Source organism: Bos indicus x Bos taurus, chromosome X (genome assembly GCF_003369695.1).
Source record: "Bos indicus x Bos taurus breed Angus x Brahman F1 hybrid chromosome X, Bos_hybrid_MaternalHap_v2.0, whole genome shotgun sequence".
Taxonomy (NCBI): Eukaryota; Metazoa; Chordata; class Mammalia; order Artiodactyla; family Bovidae; genus Bos; species Bos indicus x Bos taurus.
This window is the reverse complement of record NC_040105.1, coordinates 131777169-131795188: the sequence shown is the minus strand read 5'-3', so window position 1 is coordinate 131795188 and position 18020 is coordinate 131777169. Positions and strand designations below refer to the sequence as shown.

The 18020-nt window shown below is 39.5% G+C and overlaps 1 protein-coding gene across 6 annotated transcripts in view; it reads right to left on the bottom strand.

Moving 5' to 3' along the window:
• ZNF280C (zinc finger protein 280C) overlaps positions 1-12623 on the bottom strand; it is a 65801-nt gene extending 53178 nt beyond the window's left edge. The window contains exons 1-4 of one of the 6 annotated variants that reach the window (XM_027534172.1): positions 12496-12612; positions 11592-11676; positions 4077-4122; positions 3907-3960 (exon numbers count right to left, since the gene is read on the bottom strand). In XM_027534172.1, the coding sequence (XP_027389973.1) occupies positions 3907-3937 (31 nt within the window). In that variant the 5' untranslated portion in view covers positions 3938-3960; positions 4077-4122; positions 11592-11676; positions 12496-12612. Of the gene's footprint in view, positions 1-3906; positions 3961-4076; positions 4123-11591; positions 11677-12495 lie in introns of all 6 variants that reach the window. The other 5 variants (XM_027534174.1, XM_027534176.1, XM_027534171.1 and 2 more) reach the window with 5 other exon arrangements.
• Between the last annotated feature and the right edge of the window lie 5397 nt (positions 12624-18020).

Below are 18020 nucleotides of genomic sequence, written 5' to 3'. Positions count from 1 at the left end.
CTCTCTCGTGATATCTCCTCTCCCCCTCCCCCTCCCCCACCTCACACTACCCCTCCCCCACCTCATGCTTACTCTCTCTCTTGCAGTAGCACCACCGGCCTATGCGCACTATGTCCTCTCACACGGTACTGTCTCTACACGTGGTACCCACTCTTGCGCAGTACATCCTCTCACAGTACCCACCTCTCTCACGGTACCCACCTCTCTCGCAGTACACCCCTCTTATGGTACCGCCACTCGCTCCGCTATGCAGTTATGTCCTCTCATATAGTACCGCCTCTACACGTGGTTCCTGCTCTCGCACCGTACGTTCTCTCTCGTGGTTATCTCCTCTCTCGTGATACCCCTCCCCCCTTCTCGTGGTACCCCCTCTCTCACAGTACCTCCTCTTGTGCACATTACCTCGTGAACAAAGGGTTTGAATACCAACTCCCGGAAATAGTGCAAGGACTTACTGGGGCTGGATCACAGTTCCACTGAAGTCAGTGGGAGTCCACAGAACTTCTGCTTCTAGCACCTGTTCACTGAGTGCCAGGAGAAGCTCAATCTCCTTACGGACAATTAGCCTGCCCACTTCCTCCGTGCACACAGAGGGCAGGGCTGTACTGGCCACCAAGGCCACAGGAGGTGGGCTGTCCTGCACAGAGCCCCTGTCCTAGGCAGCTCTGCTCACAACTCTTCCCTCCTTCCAGGGCTTGGAGTGGAGTTGGGTCTCTACCCTGCTTCCCCCAGACCAGTGATGCATGCCCAGGCCTGCTGTCTTCAGCATGGGCCCAGGCAGACCCAGCCCAGACACCATCAGGGGTGCCAGACTGCTTCAGCTATGATGAATGAGCCATTTGTGAAGAAAAAAAACCCGAGACATTAGGGGATTATGTACACTAACCTGAGGCCTATGTAAGTGAAAGTCAAAGTCGCTCAGTTGTGTCTGACTCTTTGCAACCCCACAGACTGTACAGTCCATGGGATTCTCCAGGCCAGAATACTGGAGTGGGTAGCCTATTCCTTCTCCAGGGGATCTTCCTGACCCAGGAATCTAACCGGTGTCTCCTGCACTGCAGGCAGATTGTTTACCAACTGAGCTATCAGGGAAGTCCCTATGTAAAAGGAAAGCCTATTCCAGCACACAGGCTATTTTTGTACTAGAATTTGCTAACTTGTAATCAGGATTTCCCTATAAGTCACTTGGACATTGGGCTTCCCTGGTGGCTCAGATGCTAAGAATCCACATACAATGTGGGAGGCCCAGGTTCAATCCCTGGGTTGGGAAGATCCCCTGGAGGAGGGCATGGCAACCCACTCCAGTATTCTTGCCTGGAGAATCCTCAGGGACAGAGAAGCCTGGTGGGCTACAGTCCATGGTGTCACAAAGAGTCGGACTGGACTGAGCAACTAAGCACAGCACTTGGACATTGGTCACTTGTAAGAAATTTAAACTCTAATTATGACAGCTTCATTAAAAATAATTGTACTGAAATTAACTTGTCTATCTTCATTTGGTTTTAGTTTTTAAGTGTTTGTAAAAAGAGACTGTTTTGGGGGGATGGGGCAGAGGGTGGGTGATTTCTTTTGTAATTGTAAAATAAATGGATGTGCATTAGATAGCAAAAAAAAAAAAAGAATAAAGGCCAGTAACATAACACAAAATTTACCTCCCATTCACCCTTATTTTCTTAGGAAGACCATATCAAAATATGAGACTTAAGGAGGAAGACAACGGAATGCAGAAAACATGACATTCAACACAATCAAAGACAAAGAAAGTCCCAGGGCAATAGCTTTTTCAAGTGTAGAGAGCAACCAGCCAGAGTAGAATTGAACATTACTCCCAGGAGGAATGTCTCTAGGAGACCAAACACATGCACGCACACACACACACAATCAAATTGTTAGATTATCTGACAAGTTTTACCATGTAGAAAATCAAGAGGTGCCAGAAGGGTGTGAGAGGACTTGGCTATAGATTCTAGTAAAACTTAGTGAATTTTAAAAACCAAAAAAATTTAATTTGGTGGATATATCAGCAAACAATGTTTGTTATGTGGGCATCACAATAAAGACATCAAATATGATTTAACTAGAAATTGAGAAATAACTACATTGGGAGATGCTTGCTGCTGCTGCTAAGTCGCTTCAGTCGTGTCCGACTCTGTGCGATCCCATAGATGGCAGCCCACCAGGCTCCGCTGTCCCTGAAATTCTCCAGGCAAGAACACTGGAGTGGGTTGCCATTTCCTTCTCCAATACATGAAAGTGAAAAGTGAAAGTGAAGTCGCTCAGTCATGTCCGACTCTTAGCGACCCCATGGACTGGAGTCTACCAGGCTCCTCCGTCCATGGGACCCTCCAGGCAAGAGTACTGGAGTGGGGTGCTATTGGGAGATGCTTAGGTGGTGGTTAAGTGTAAGAAAATTAAAATCCTGCTATTCCTTGAGATGGAAAAATCATTAGATAATGGCAAAAACTGATGATTCAAGAGACAGTGGTATTTCAAAATTTTAGAAACATGGAATTAATTATTTCTAACAACTATTGAAAAGTGGATGTTGTGAGAAAAAAAAAAAAACAGGGAGTACAGAGGCCCAGTATGCACACCTCCTCTATTGCTTGCTCTCTCACTCTTAGCTAGATATATGAAGTGAGATGTGGATGGGGTGACAACTCTGAAAAGATAAAAACAAAACAAACTAATAACTCCAGGGTTCTGACTTAGATGATGAGATCCTTTTTTTACATTAGATAATGCTATTTAAAATTTATCTTTCATTTATTTTTTAATCTAATCGATTTTATTTATTTGGCTGTGCTGGGTCTTCATTGTTGCACATGGGCTTTCTCTAGTTGTGGTGAGCAGGCTTCTCATTTTGGTGGCTTCACTTGTGGCAGATCATGGGCTCTAGAGGGCCCAGGCTTCAACAGTTTGGGTGAGCCGTCTTAGCTGTCCCCATTTTCCTGGACCAGGGATCGAACCTGTGTCCCCTGCATTGGCAAGTTGATTCTTAACTACTGGACCACCAGGGAAGTCCCTCGCTGTTTCTTTTTTTAAATTTATTTATTTTTAATTGAAGGATAATTGCTTTATAATATTGGTTTCTTTTCTGCCATATATCATTGTACATGTCTAACTCCAAAGTAAGCTCCTTGGTAGTAAAGAACATAGTTTCTTCTTCCTTTACGTTTCCTCCTACAAACAGCAGTCTATTGGATATGCAGTAAGCACTTAACATATGGTAATATAAGGGGTAAGAAACTAGGCAAAGTCAGGGAATGCCAAATTTAAAAAAAATGAGAGACCCATGTATACTGATAATAAAAAAAATTATATCTGTGTTAATACCATGGTCTTAATATATAGATACATAAGTCTTCCACATTTTTATTAACTGGGTACTGACACTATCACTATATTCAAGATAGATTGATGAGTAAAAAATTTTAAGGGCATGTAATAGTATATATAGTATGATCTTATTTAGAAATAATTTATATTTGTGTCTACACATAGAAAAAAGTTTGTGATTATGTATACCAAACATATATAATAGTTAACTCTGGAGATGAGGAAGAAACACCTCATTCCTATTTTATTGACATTTTTATTGTATGTAGTTCTTTTTTTTACTATAGTATTACTACAATCCTGGAAGAGGACATGGCAACCCACTCCAGTATTCTTGTCTGGAGAATCCCATGGACCAGGGAGCCTGGCAGGCTACAGTCCACGGGGTTGCAAAGAGTCAAACACGACTTAGCAACTACACAGAGTACTACAATAAATTTAAGAGGTTTTTTGTGTTTTTTTTTTTTTTTCAATATGCCCACCTCCGTCTCTCACATTTTCTCATGAAGCAAGGTTATCAATACAAGAGCCAAGAATACTAGTATCACTTGCAGCAGCAATACTTACCTTTTGGTTGAAAAGAGGTGTCGTCGTCCATCAAGTTGCAGAGTCACCTAAGCACTAACACATGACATCAATCAATTTTATGAATTACTTTAAGTAACACCAAATATACTGAAACATGATATTCAGGTTTCAAAAATCTTTGGGTATAATTTCAATTTCCAGAAACTCACCATGTGACTCCAGACAAGGTAGCAAGTTAGGTCTTAGTTTTCTGCCCTATAAAGTAAAGATACTTACTATTAGGGTGGATTTGTTACATGTTCACACATTAAATATTTTTCTCTATAAACAGTCTACCTTTTGAGTTTGATATATACATACTACTCAGTTTTCATAACTGGTTCATTCCTGAATGAATGAAAAATTTTTAAATAAAATCCTGAATGTAAATAGCATTTATTACTTGAAGAACTCTGACAAAGTATTTAATTACAAATAATTTTTGAAAGGCATCCTATAAAAATGAGTATTCACCCTATAATACATGTTTTAGTAAATCTGAGTTTGAAATGGTAAGTAACATTAATTTTTAACTATTATTCTTCACACTTCAGAAATAATATTATTTTTAAAATGCATTCAAAAGAAACTTTTAGGCCTTTTTTTGGTCTCTTACCAATGCTAACTGAAAGGAACAGAAAACTAGTTGGACACATTTTATTATCATAGATTAATTCGTTAAAAAATTACTCATTGCCTTCTGCACTCAATATAATGTGCTCAATTCAAGGGGAAATATTGATAGATAAATCATAGTACTTACTTTCACAAGTTTATGACCTAATGTCTATGTTTCTTTTGGCTTTTTAAAATATTTAAACATTTTCAAAAAACATTTAAACTGGTTTTTTAAAACAGTAACTTCTGTTCTGAAATCTCATGCACATACCATATTTTTTACATACAAGGTAAGATGCTTAAAAATTTTTCAGCTATTTAAAAAAGTTAAAACTTAAACATCAATAATCTAAAGTATTAAGATAAACAGTTAACCGAGTCTCCACATATTTCTTTATCCTCAGACTAGCAAAAGCAAGCTTTCTTGCTTCTTCCAATTCCAAATCATTTCCTTTAATCATTAGATCAAAGGAAAAAAAAACTAACTCCAGAAGAAGTAACTGGTAGAAATGTCTGAATTACCATTATAAAATCCTCTAGTGAATCCCTAGTTCTGAGGTGTGGCTACTGAAACCCCTGAACTCAATTATTTGAATAGTTATTGCTTGTCCCTAAACTAGAATTAAGGTTAATGCATATGTCAAGTAGATAGATTCATGACAATTCTTGCTCAGCATTAAGGACCTACTGCTATGAAGAATAGAAAGTATTTTTTAAGAGTCACCACTGTACAGCATTTGAAATTCAAACAGAACCCTTTTATTAAACGATCATAAACAACATTGTTTGGTACAAAAGGTCTACATTAGTACTAAATGTACAAGTAGTCTATATAAACAAGTCATATCTACTGCCTATGACTACAGAGATAGTTTTTGAGGCCAATAGCAGCCACCAAGGAGCCTCAATCAGTATGTTCATAAACACTCTCAGATGCCATTAGAATCATAACTTTAGTCTAAAGCTACGTTACCCAATAAAGCAGTTAAGCCTCCCCAAAACGATTACCACAAAAAACTCTCAGATCATCACTTCAGAGCTTTGGTGGCAAGGCAAAGAATGCTATGAGAAATTAAGTCATTTGTTAGAGAAATGGAATATCTAGCAAAATATGTAAGGAGTATCTTAGCATTCATATAATAGCAACTCCAAATGGTCTCCCTGTTCTGCAACCCAGAGTTTTTTTTTGCAACCCAGAGTTGACACCAAAATAAGCAGAAGAGAACTCTCCACCTCAGCTACTGACTCAGGTAGGGATGCTGCTGCTGCTGCTGCTAAGTTGCTTCAGTCGTATCCGACTCTGTGCGACCCCATAGATGGCAGCCCACCAGATTCCCCATCCCTGGGATTCTTCAGGCAAGAACACTGGAGTGGGTTGCCATTTCCTTCTCCAAGGCATGAAAGTGAAAAGTGAAAGTGAAGTCGCTCAGTCGTGTCTGATTCCTAGCGACCCCATGGACTGCAGCCTACCAGGCTCCTCCACCCATGGGATTTTCCAGGCAAGAGTACTGGAGTGGGTTGCCATTGCCTTTTCCGTCAGGTAGGGATACTATGCCCAAATTCAATAGACTGGTCTTATGTGGGGGAAAATTAATTTCAAGTAACTGACTAATGAAAGACCTCTTGGAGCATAATCCATTCAGTTTCTGGAGACTGCATGTATAAATAATTATAATATATATATATATACATATATATATATATATTTCTTGTTTCAGCTCTTATACATCTGAAATTCAGCTATCTTTTAAGAGTTAATTCTACAAAAATTAAAAAAAATCTGTGGATTTAAAGAATTACAATAGTAAATTATATGTTATGTGCATTTTATAAGATGAAATACTTGAAAATATTAAGATGCCATTTCATACTCACTAGGATGGTTGTAACTAAAAAGAACAGATTAATTAACGTGTTGGCCAGCATATGGAGAAACTGGAACCTTCATATATTGCTGGTAAGAATATAAAATGATGCAGACACTGTGGAAAAAACTTTGGCAGTCACAAACTTAAGACTTAAAATTAACATTTGTTCTTGTTTCCTTAGCTAAGTCGTGTCCAACTTTTTGCGACAACATGGACTGTAGCACAACAGGCTTCCCTGTCCTTCACTATCTCCCGGAGTTTGCTCAAATCCATGTCCACTGAATCAGTGATGCTATCTAACCATCTCATCCTCTGCTGCCCTCTTCTCCCTTTTCCCCCTAAACAGTATGAAGAGGCAAAAAGTTAACACATAACCCAGCAATTCCACTCCTAGCAAGAGAGAATTGAACACGTTTGTCCATGCAAAAACATGTAGATGAACATTCATAGCAGTACTATTGGTAACAGCAAAAAAGTGAATGACACAAATGCCTGATTAAAGGAGAAACAAAATGTGATATACCTATACAAGGGAATAATATGGTCATAGAAAGAATGAAGTACTGGTACATACTACAAAATGGATGGATGGATGGATCTTGAGATTATACTAACTGAAAGAAGCTAGTGAGAAAGACTACATATTGTATGATTTCATTTATATGAAATCTCCAGAAATGGAAAATTCATAAAAACAGAAAGTGAAGTAGTGGTTGCTTACAGCTGGGAGGATTGGGGGGTAAATGAGTGACTCCTAATGGATATGAGGTTTCTTCACAGGGTGATGAAAATGTTTTAAAATTGACTGTGGTGATAATTGCACAGCACTGTGGATGTACTAAAATCATTGAATTGCACACTTCAAATGGGTGAATTGTACACTATGTGAATTATAGCTGAATAAAGCTGTTAGGCATATAATAAGCTGATAGGATATAAGCCTGGTGGTGATGGAAATCACTACATGGAGAAAGACTACCTAAGAAAGACACCAACAAAGAATAGCAAAGCCATAAGATTACAGAGTAGAGAAAAAGAAGGTAGAACAGGGAGACATTCAAGTTCTGATGTGACACGTGTATATATTGCAAAATGATCACCAGAGTTAAGTCTAACTAACATCTATCACTACAGTTGTTGTGAGTGTGTGTGTGTGTGATGAGATCTTTTAAGAGCTACTCTCTTGCAGTAGCACGTGTGCTCAGTTGTTTCTGATTCTTTTCAACCCCATGGACTGTAGCCTGCCAGCCTCCTCTGTCATGGAATTTTTCAGGCAAGAATACAGGAATTGGTTGCCACTTCCTACTCCAGGGGATCTTCTCCACTCACTGACTGAACCTGCATCTCCTGCATTGGCAGGAGGATTCTTTTACCACTGGGAAGCCCCCTGCTCTCTTAGCAACTTTCAAATACCCAGCACAGTCTTATTAATTATAGTCACACCACACTATATTACATCCCCAGGACTTATTCTGTAATTAGAAGTTTGTACCTTTTGACCACCTCCACCCAATTTTGTCCTCCCCTCCCCCAATCTGTGTTCTGTATCTATGAAGTGTGTGTATGTTTTAAAGATTCCACATACAAGGGAGATCACAAGTTATTTTTCTTTGTCTGACTTAGCATAATTCCCTAAAGGTCCATTCATGTTGTTGCAAATGGCAGGATTTCCTTCATTTTAATAGCTGAATAATATTCCATATTTTCTCTATTCATTCATCCAAAGACGGACACTTAGATTTTTCCATGTCTTGGTTATTACAATAATAACATTATAATAATGCTGCAGTGAACATGGGGGTGCAGATATCTTTTTGAGTTAGTGTTTTTGTGTCCTCTGGGTAAACACTCAGAGTTGAATTGGTTTATTGTATCAGTACTCATGTTTTTGTCTATATTTACTACTGCATTGTCATCAAGTACTATTACTTTTACTGCTGGTACCTAATAAAAGAACAGAGAGAAAGAATATCTAAATGATGTATTTGTACTAAATAAAAGGAAAAATAACAGTTTGTACAGAGAAATGAAGGTACTGAAAAAGTTTAAATACAAAAATCTTGCTACTGCCTAGATAGATAGGAATTATGGGTGTGAAAAACTCAATTGAAGTAGTCAGTGACATTGTTTCATCAAAGTGTATTATTCAATGTTGTAAGGTTGATTTGAATAGCACTGATTTTGCAGTCCCTATTATTTTATGGCTGTACAAGAATTCTAAGATTTTTTAAATATTTTAAGTAAGAGGGTATCTGTGAAAATGTTTTCCTTATAATAGGAATTAATTGGTACTGTACTCAAATCCAAGAAACACTGTATTATACCTTGGTTTATTAGACAACTTCACTGGCACCTAGAAACAATTCAAACTCTCAAACCAGGTCTTAGGAACAAATCATATATAATTTAGAAGAAAAACATAGACTCATCATCTTGTCTTTGTCCAAGTTTTTATATTGTGGAAGTTATTTTTTGAAAGCCTGAACACAGGTATATTTTGAGTCTATGTACATTTTTGAGCAGATCTTTAATAATTTTTTTTTTGATCTTTAATAATTTTAATATTTCTTCCCTAATTTAAGTTTTCAACTTTTGTCTCAGTTTACTTTCATAATTCATCTATATGTAGAAAACAGCTACTTGACATTAAGATTTAAAATCATTAGCATAATATTTTGCAAAGCTTGTTTATATTTTAAAACATTTTAACATTAGCTTTTGAGATGGACCACCATTCTAATAAAATATACTTTCTGCAAAGTAATTTTTATATCATATTCAGAGTAAAGATTTTATCTCTAAGGAGATGTTTTTATCGCAATTCATATGTAAAAGATACAACCTGGAGAAAAGACTAGTGCACAGTGGACCTTTCAAAGCCAAATTATGTAACAAATACTTCATTGAAGTTTCATAAGATATTCTATAATCACTGATTTCTAAAGTAACCTCAAGAAGTATATATTGTTGATTCATATTTTATAGGAGTAAAAGTAAACCACTAGGGAAAATATCAAGTAAAGATACGGAGCACAATTATGGGAACACTAGACATAGGAGCTGAACAACTGAGAGGGAATTTGAAGTCTACCACTTTCTGGTTGTCAAACCTATAGGATATTTAATTGATTTCTTTGAACTTAGTTCTTCTATCTGTAAAATGAAAACAGTAATACCTTTCTTGCAGCACTACTAGAAGATTAAATAAAGCACATGAAAAATTATTATACAGTAATTTGCCTTATTTTGCTCAACATTTCCTTCTTTACTAAAAGTCATACAAGTTGATGAATATAAACACTAAAAAGAAACAAAAATTCTAGTTCATGTATAGAACTGATAAAATATTGTCACAAATAAAGAACGCCAGATTAGTAGTTCTCTAAGTTTTTATCTCAGGCCCACTCTTCATTCTTAAAAGTTACTGACAACTCCAATGAGCTTTTTGTTTATGTGGATTATATCTATTTATACTTACCATATTAGAAACTGAAACTGAGGAAAAAATTAAATATATATTAACTTATTTAAAGTAACAAAAAGCCCATCACATGCCCATATAAATACTTTTAATGAAAAATAACTATTTTCAAAAACAAAAAATCTAATAACACCGATTTACATTTTTGCAAATGTCTTTAGGATCTGTCCTAGTAAAAACACAATTGGATACTTTTAGCAATTTCTGAAATGTTTTTTTGTTTTTCTAAGAACATACAAAGGAGTACACCATGTCTTATTAATACTTATCTAATAAAACTGGTTTCACTATTTTTTATTCTTATGCTATTATTTCTAAAATGACTTAAAATACAAAAGATGAAAGAAAAATAGTCCATTGGACCCAGATGGTATGTAGGGATGGCTACTTTTCTTGATATACGGTTATTAAAAACACTTCTTAAAAGAAAACTACTTTGCAAGGAATGAATTAAAAAGGCCTAGATACACTTTTGATACAAATCATGGAGAAAACCAAGTCCTTCTTGAGTCACTATTTAAAACAACCTGACTGAAAATCATGTATATTTTAAGTCCTTCTCTGAAGCAAAAAGAAAAATATTCAGGGTTACATATTTAGTGAATATGTGAAATACTTCTGACCTTCAAAAAAGCACTTTTGAAATAAAACATTTTCAATATAAATATCCAATAAATATCTTATCTGTCACTAAAACTATGGGTTATTTTCTATTTACAAAAATTGTTAATCATTTAGGTATTTTCCCTGTATAATAAGAACAACAGAAATACTTGGGTATGGTTCTAAATGCTCTCTTGAATAAAGAAAACAAATTGAAGAGAAGAGGAGGTACAGAAATAGACATCCATTCCCCTACTCTTTTTCCACTAAAAAAGCTGTTGCCAAGGAGTAAAACCCTAGGCTGAAAAAATTAGATTGGACTAGAAAACTGAACTGATGAAAATGGGTTGAAGAGGAGAAGCTGAAATTTGGACCCCTTCAACACAGAACTTTTTTCAAATTTTCAACATACTTGGAAATAATACTATTTTAATACTAAGAAGTTGAAAAGATATTCTTTTTTTCAAATTTTTACTGAAGTATAACTGATTTACAATGTTGTTTTGGTATGAAGTCTTAAATATTTTAAATATAAAGGAGAAGAAAATGGAAAAATGCTACCTATATGTTTTAGGTGAGTCTACTTGCTTTTCCTCCTTAACCACTCTCACAAAAAGTGGATCATAATACAGTGGACTGAGCATTGGCTAAGAAGTCAGAAGACCTAGGTTCAAGAATTGGTTCTATCACTCTTAACCACAGGACTAAGGGTAAAATCTCCTTGAGGTTGTTTCCTCAACTTCAAAACAGTTCTATCAACACCCCGCAGCCCACCTCAAAGGAGGTGATGGCAATGAAATGTATAAATGCAAGACACAACTGTAGTGGGATTTGTCCCAATGTTAACACATCAAGGGCCTTGATTTTATAAGCAAATGGGTGTCTTCATAGGCTTAGTAAAGTTTCTGCTTAAGGAGACAGTTTGAATTTTCACTGTAACCCCCCAAAGCAGGACACATCACAAATGCTAAGACGAGAATTTTGTGGTTAAAACTCTACCTCTCAGTTTTAATTTTATGTTTAATGGCACTAAAAGACATTAAAAATCACTGTTCAAACCTAAAAATAATAAAAGCAAAATTTAAGTTCACAGATTTAAAAAAGAAAAAACAAACCTAAAAAATCCTTGCAAACAAAGAGAACTCCTTGGATGTAGAAGAAGCTAGTTCGTTCACTTGACACTTTCTTCTCCGATCTCTCCTTTTAAAATAGCATTAAAACTTGAGATAAGTTAAGAGGAACTCCCTCCGTGTCTAGAGAAAGATAAAACCTCAGAATGAGATAATTTTTTCCATCTCATTAAGTAAAACCTGCAACGATCACAGTTAAAAAACTGTGTCTCTAACTCCACGTTTCTCCTCAGGGCTCTTCTCCTCTAGACAATAACGGAATGGAGCACGATTTCTACGACGGAGGAGAGAGGTTCCTTTGCCAAGAACAAGGGTGTAAGCACTGAATGACCAGTAACCTGGGTGGGGGGAATCAGCACAGAAAGGAGGGGCCCAAGGGGGCCAGGAGCCAGAAAGTTCGGGACCCTCTCTCCCCTCTATTCCCAACACTGAAGAGCCTTGAGGGTGGGCGGGTCTCGCCAAACATCGGCATCATATGTACAAAAGACCAAAGGGAGTTGCCTCCAGAAAGAAAAGCCAAAACCAGGCTGGGACAGACCGACACTTAGGCCCCCGAAGGTGAGGAGGGAGCAGCAGCAACCCGCGCGGCTCCGACCCGAGGGTGACCAAACGCTGTCGGCCTGAGGGTGGCCAAACGCTGCCGCCAAGCAACTACCTTTCCGAGATGCCTCCCCCGCCGGGCTGGCGCAAGATGGTGGCCCACCCGCCACCGCGCCAAGTCCGTCCCCTCCCCCGCACCCTGGGGCAGCCTGGCGACCTATGCCAGCATCCAGACCCTCGACCCAGTCCTCATAGCCGGGCCACCTAAACTGCCCTCAGAGCAAAGTGGCCACAGCCTCGCGGGAGAGCCCCTGCCTGCTTCCGCGCGGCGCAGGCGGGGGACACTTACCGCGAGCGGGGCAGGTCAGCCTGACTGGGACTCGGAGGAGGAGAAAGAGGAGGAGGGAAGGGAGGAGCGCGAAAACATTAGGCGGCGACTGCAGCCACAGCGACGGCCCGCGGCGACTCTCAGAGCGGAATGAGTGCCTCAGAAGAGGGCAGAAGTATATAACTAAGCGCGCTGCCTCATGGGTAGACGCCAGCTTCTCCCCCCGCCCCCCAAACATCCGGGTTTCTTTTCTAATTGACCAGGGAGGGCGGGCGTAGACATGTGCAAGGCTTTACACATTCTCGAAGTCAACGGTCCGCTGCTTGTGGGTGGTGGGCTGTGGGTCACAAGCCGTGGGTCAGGGCGAGGGTCTGGGGCTGAAGCAGATCACCTCGGTCAGCCCACTGTCCAACCCGCATTGCAAACCGGAAATCAGGGCTGCGCATCAAATCTGAGCACGTGGAAACGTGAATTCTAGGTCTTCCCAGTGTGTAGGAGCTGGACGCTCCAGTTTGAAAAATACTGTACCCAAGGGGTGAAGACATCAACCAGTTGGGTAAGAGGAATATTTATTTAAATAATTGATTAAATATGTTTTTAAAATATGATTTTGGTTGCATCTCTCAGTTATTCCTAACTCTGTCATATAGATGTCTATGATAATTAAAATGTTAAGAAAAACACTTGCCAAGATTCTGCTTGCAGAAACATATTCTAAACAATGTATAACAGTATATAAAGTTTCCTCTCCCGATTTTCCTCATAAGGTCTATGGCACTAGTGGTCATCCTCACAAGAGTTACCAAGACTTAAAACCTTGCCTCAATAGTTAAGGAACTACTATGCATGTTAAGTTCAATCAGCCACTGAACTGTACCAATTCTATTTGAGCAAATGTCTTCTTTCTCACCTATACTGCTGTTTGCTACTGGTTCTGATAATAAGCTTTACAAGGAAAGACAGAAAATAATCAAAATAACCAACATGGAAAGTTTAAAGTTCCAGAATCTTAAAGTATTCGTAGGTTGTTCCCACCTCTATTTTTTTTTTTAAACTTTAAATTTATTTTTTAATTGAGGGATAATTGCTTTACAGAATTTTTTGGTTTCTGCCAAATATCAACATGAATTAGCCATGGGCTTCCCTGGTGACTCAGCTGGTAAAGAATACGCCTTCAATGTGGGAGACCTGGATTCGATCCCTGGGTTGGGAAGATTGCCTGGAGAGGGGAAAGGCCAGCCACTCTGCCTGGAGAATTCCATGGACTGTATAGTCCATGGGGTCTCAAACAGTCGGACAGGACTGAGCAACTTTCACTTCACTCCCTGGTGACTCAAACAGTAAACAATCTGCCTGCAGTACAGGAGACCTGGAAGATCCCCTGGAGAAGGGAATGGCAACTCACAGCAGTATTCTTGCCTGGAGAATTCCCATGAACAGAGGAGCCTGGTGGGCTCCTGTAGACTGGCAGGCTACAGTCCTTGGGGTCACAGAGTCAAACCTGACTGAGTAACACTTTCACTTTCATACAGGTGGCCCCTCCTTCTTGATGGGCTGATAAGAAAGCTCAGTGCCCTCTCCTTTGTTGTCAGCAGGAAATTTAAAACTAGGAAGTTTACAGTCATGGTACGTTCTCTTTCAGTGCGGGTGGGAAATTTCAAACTCACAACTCTCCAGCCCTCTGCTTCTTCCTTTGGTGCAAGAGGGAAATTTAAAACTTGCAAATCTACAGCTAATGAGTCCCACCCCTTAGAGACAGTAAAGGCCTAATGCACTCACTCTGCCTCTCAAGAAAGTCCTGACCATTTTGGCCCCTGTGTTTTCCGTGAGGGTCCCTTGAATAATGAAGTTTTCTCAAATTCTGTATAAGTGTCTGAGCCTGCACATCTAAACTAAAATTAGGAGGAAGGAGAGTCAATCTGCCTCAGAGGGATGAACCAAACCAAAATTCTAATCCAATTTATCCTTTATTTTATTGAAAAATATAATAGCAAAGAAGATTGGGAAACTCTGGTCAGCAAATTTTCTTTCAAAAGGAAATGTACATAAGAAACCAAATTATAATAAAAAAAGATGCCTGGTGAGAATGGAATAAGCACTTGGGAAATTATTTGGATGATTTTGACTAGTCTGTCCTTAAAACTCCTCTCCAGGCTTCTGGTTCTTTTGACTAACTGTCCCCATGTTCCTTTATTTCACCCAGGACTACCATTAATCTTTTGAACTTTGGTGTTGGAGAAGACTCTTGAGAGTCCCTTGGACTGCAAGGAGATCCAACCAGTCCATTCTGAAGGAGATCAGCCCTGAGATTTCTTTGGAAGGAATGATGCTAAAAGCTGAAACTCCAGTACTTTGGCCACCTCATGCGAAGAGTTGACTCATTGGAAAAGACTCTGATGCTGGGAGGGATTGGGGGCAGGAGGAGAAGGGGACGACAGAGGATGAGATGGCTGGATGACATCACTGACTCGATGGACGTGAGTCTGAGTGAATTCCGGGAGCTGGTGATGGACAGGGAGGCCTGGCGTGCTACGATTCATGGGGTTGCAAAGAGTCAGACACGACTGAGTGACTGAACTAAACTGAACTGAACCATTAATCAGGATTCACTCCTGTATAGCCTTTTTGGGGGCAGTTTTTAAACTGAGATAAACTAACGTAAAAATTCACCATTTTAAAGTGTATAGTACAGTGATCTCTAATATACTCACAATATTGTATAGTTATCTCCATTGTCTAATAAGAAAATTTCCATCATCCCCCAAAAGAAATCCCATACTTGTTAATAGCCACTCCCAAGTCCCTTCTACCCACATCCCCAGGAACAATTGTGTGTCTCTGCAGATCTACCTATTCTGGACATTGCACATAGATGGGATCACAGTATGTAGCTCTTTGTGTCTAGCTTCTTTTACTTACCATAAGTTTTTGAGGTAGGTTCATCATGTAGTACCCTGTATCAGTAGTCCATTCCTTTTTAATGACTGCATAATATTTTACTGTATAGACGTACCATTTTTTGTTTATCCACTCTTCAGCTGATGGATATTTGGGTTGTTTCCACTTTTGGTCTATTATTATTAATGCAGCTATGAACATTGGTGTATAAGACTTTTTAAAAAAACAACTTTATTGAGATACAGTTCACATATACAATTCATTTATTTAAAGTGTACAATTCAGTTTTTGAATCATAATCACAGATATCAATGACCATCACCATGGTCAATTTCCAGAAATCCTCTACATATAAACTACCATGCATAGTTAAAAAGTAGACTAGTGGTAGCCTAGGACTGTGGTGAGGGGTAGTGGGTGGGTAGGGACATGGTAGTTAATATGTATATGTAATATGTAATTACCCTCTCCTATAAAGAGGGTCATTGGAGAAGGAAATGGCAGCCCACTCCAGTGTTCTTGCCTGGAGAATCCCAGGGACAGGGGAGCCTGGTGGGCTGCCGTCTATGGGGCCACACAGAGTCGGACACGACTGAAGTGACTTAGCAATAGCAATAGCAATAAAGAGGGTCGGAGAAGGCAATGGCAACCCACTCCAGTACTTTTGCCTGGAAAATCCCATGGACAGAGGGGCCTGCTGGGCTGCAGTCCATGGGATCGCTAGGAGTCGGACAAGACTGAGCGACTTCACTTTCACTTTTCACTTTCATGCACTGGAGAAGGAAATGGCAGCCCACTCCAGTGTTCTTGCCTGGAGAATCCCAAGGACGGGGGAGCCTGGTAGGCTGCCGTCTGTGGGGTCGCACAGAGTCGGACACGACTGAAGCGACTTAGCAGCAGTAGCATAAAGAGGGTAATTTGAGTCTGAATAAAGTCACTGATTGCAATAAATAAATAAAGCTTTAACACTTAAGCATTGTCCCACTTGCCTCATTTCTCTGTTCCCTTCCCAGGTGGTGCTAGTAATAAAGAATCCTCCTGCCAATGGAGGAGACGTAAGAGACACGGGTTCAATCCCTGGGTCAGAAAGATCCTCTGGAGAAGGGCACTCCAGTATTCAGGCCTGGAGAATCCCATGGACAGAGGAACTTGGTGGGCTACAGTTCAAAGGGTTGCAATGAGTCAGACACAACTGACATGACTTAGCACATACTCTCAATGTCCTGATATCAATAACTTTATTGAGCAACTACAGCCTCAGTATAAGAGTACTGATGGTTTATACCTAAATCACCTAATCCACAGCTTCATGGATATCTTTATACCTTTCATTGAGTTTGTCTACAAAAACAAACTTTCTTTCTAAAAAATAAATTTATTGAGTCATTTAAAGTAACTATTCATGGTTTGCTTGCTTTAAAAAAAATATTTATTTATTTATTTTTGGCTGCTCTGGATCTTCATTGTTGCACATGGGCTTTCTCTAGTTTTGATGCATCAGCTTCTCATTGCGGTGGCTTCTCTTATGGAGTATGGGCTGTAGAGCACTTGAGCTTCAGCAGCTGTGATGCACCTGCTTAGTTGCCATGGCATGTAGAATATTTCCGGACGGGGGATGGAACCCATGTCTCCTTCATTGGCAGGTGGACACCTATCCAGTGGACCACCAGGGAAGTCTGAGACATCCTTTCAATCTCACATTACTCTCCTTCCTATACTAAGAAGTGCCAAGTGAGCAGTTGAGTTTCCATTTATATATAGGAGAGGCTTACTCAACACTATTAGTTGGAAGTAGATTTTAGATTTTGCACTCTACACAAAAAAGAGAAAAGGTCAGTTGTCAATACAAATGGAGGAGTAGCTACTAATAGGCAGGCTGATGGAGATTATGGAAAAATTAAATATAAAATTGAAAAATAATGGTTGATAACATGAATCAGGGCTTCAGCAAGTAATTGAATAGCAAAGCAGGAGAAGAAAACTAGTTACTCAACTTCTCCTGAGTCATGTCATATTTACTTTCAAGAGAACTCCTACAACATATATTCAAATGTAAATTAAAAAAATCCAAATTCAAGTAGAAAAACATTTGAATGTTGCATCTTTTGTGGGATACCCTTGATTCCATTTTCCCTCCACTAGTTAAAAAAGGCCATTTCCAAGCAAAATGGTGACATTGTGAAAGAAGTTTGTCTGCAATGCCTTTTTCTTCTTCCCTTTCCATGTCTCTTCCCCTACTGCCAACACACTCCAGTATCCTGGAAATTCATGATGCTTTTGTGTGTTTATGACACGTCCCCGAGTTTGCATTCTCCAGAGACCGTCTCTTTCTATGTCTTTTTATTCTTACCTCAATGGCACCCCACTCCAGTACTCTTGCCTGGAAAATCCCATGGACGGAGGAGCCTGGTAGGCTGCAGTCCATGGGGTCGCTGAGAGTTGGACACGACTGAGCGACTTCACTTTCACTTTTCCCTTTCATGCATTGGAGAAGGAAATGGCAACCCACTCCAGTGTTCTTGCCTGGAGAATCCCAGGGATGGGGGAGCCTGGTGGGCTGCTGTCTATGGGGTTGCATAGAGTTGGACACGACTGAAACAGCTTAGCAGCTTGCCCTTATTTTTCTCTGAAATTTCACCTACCTCTAG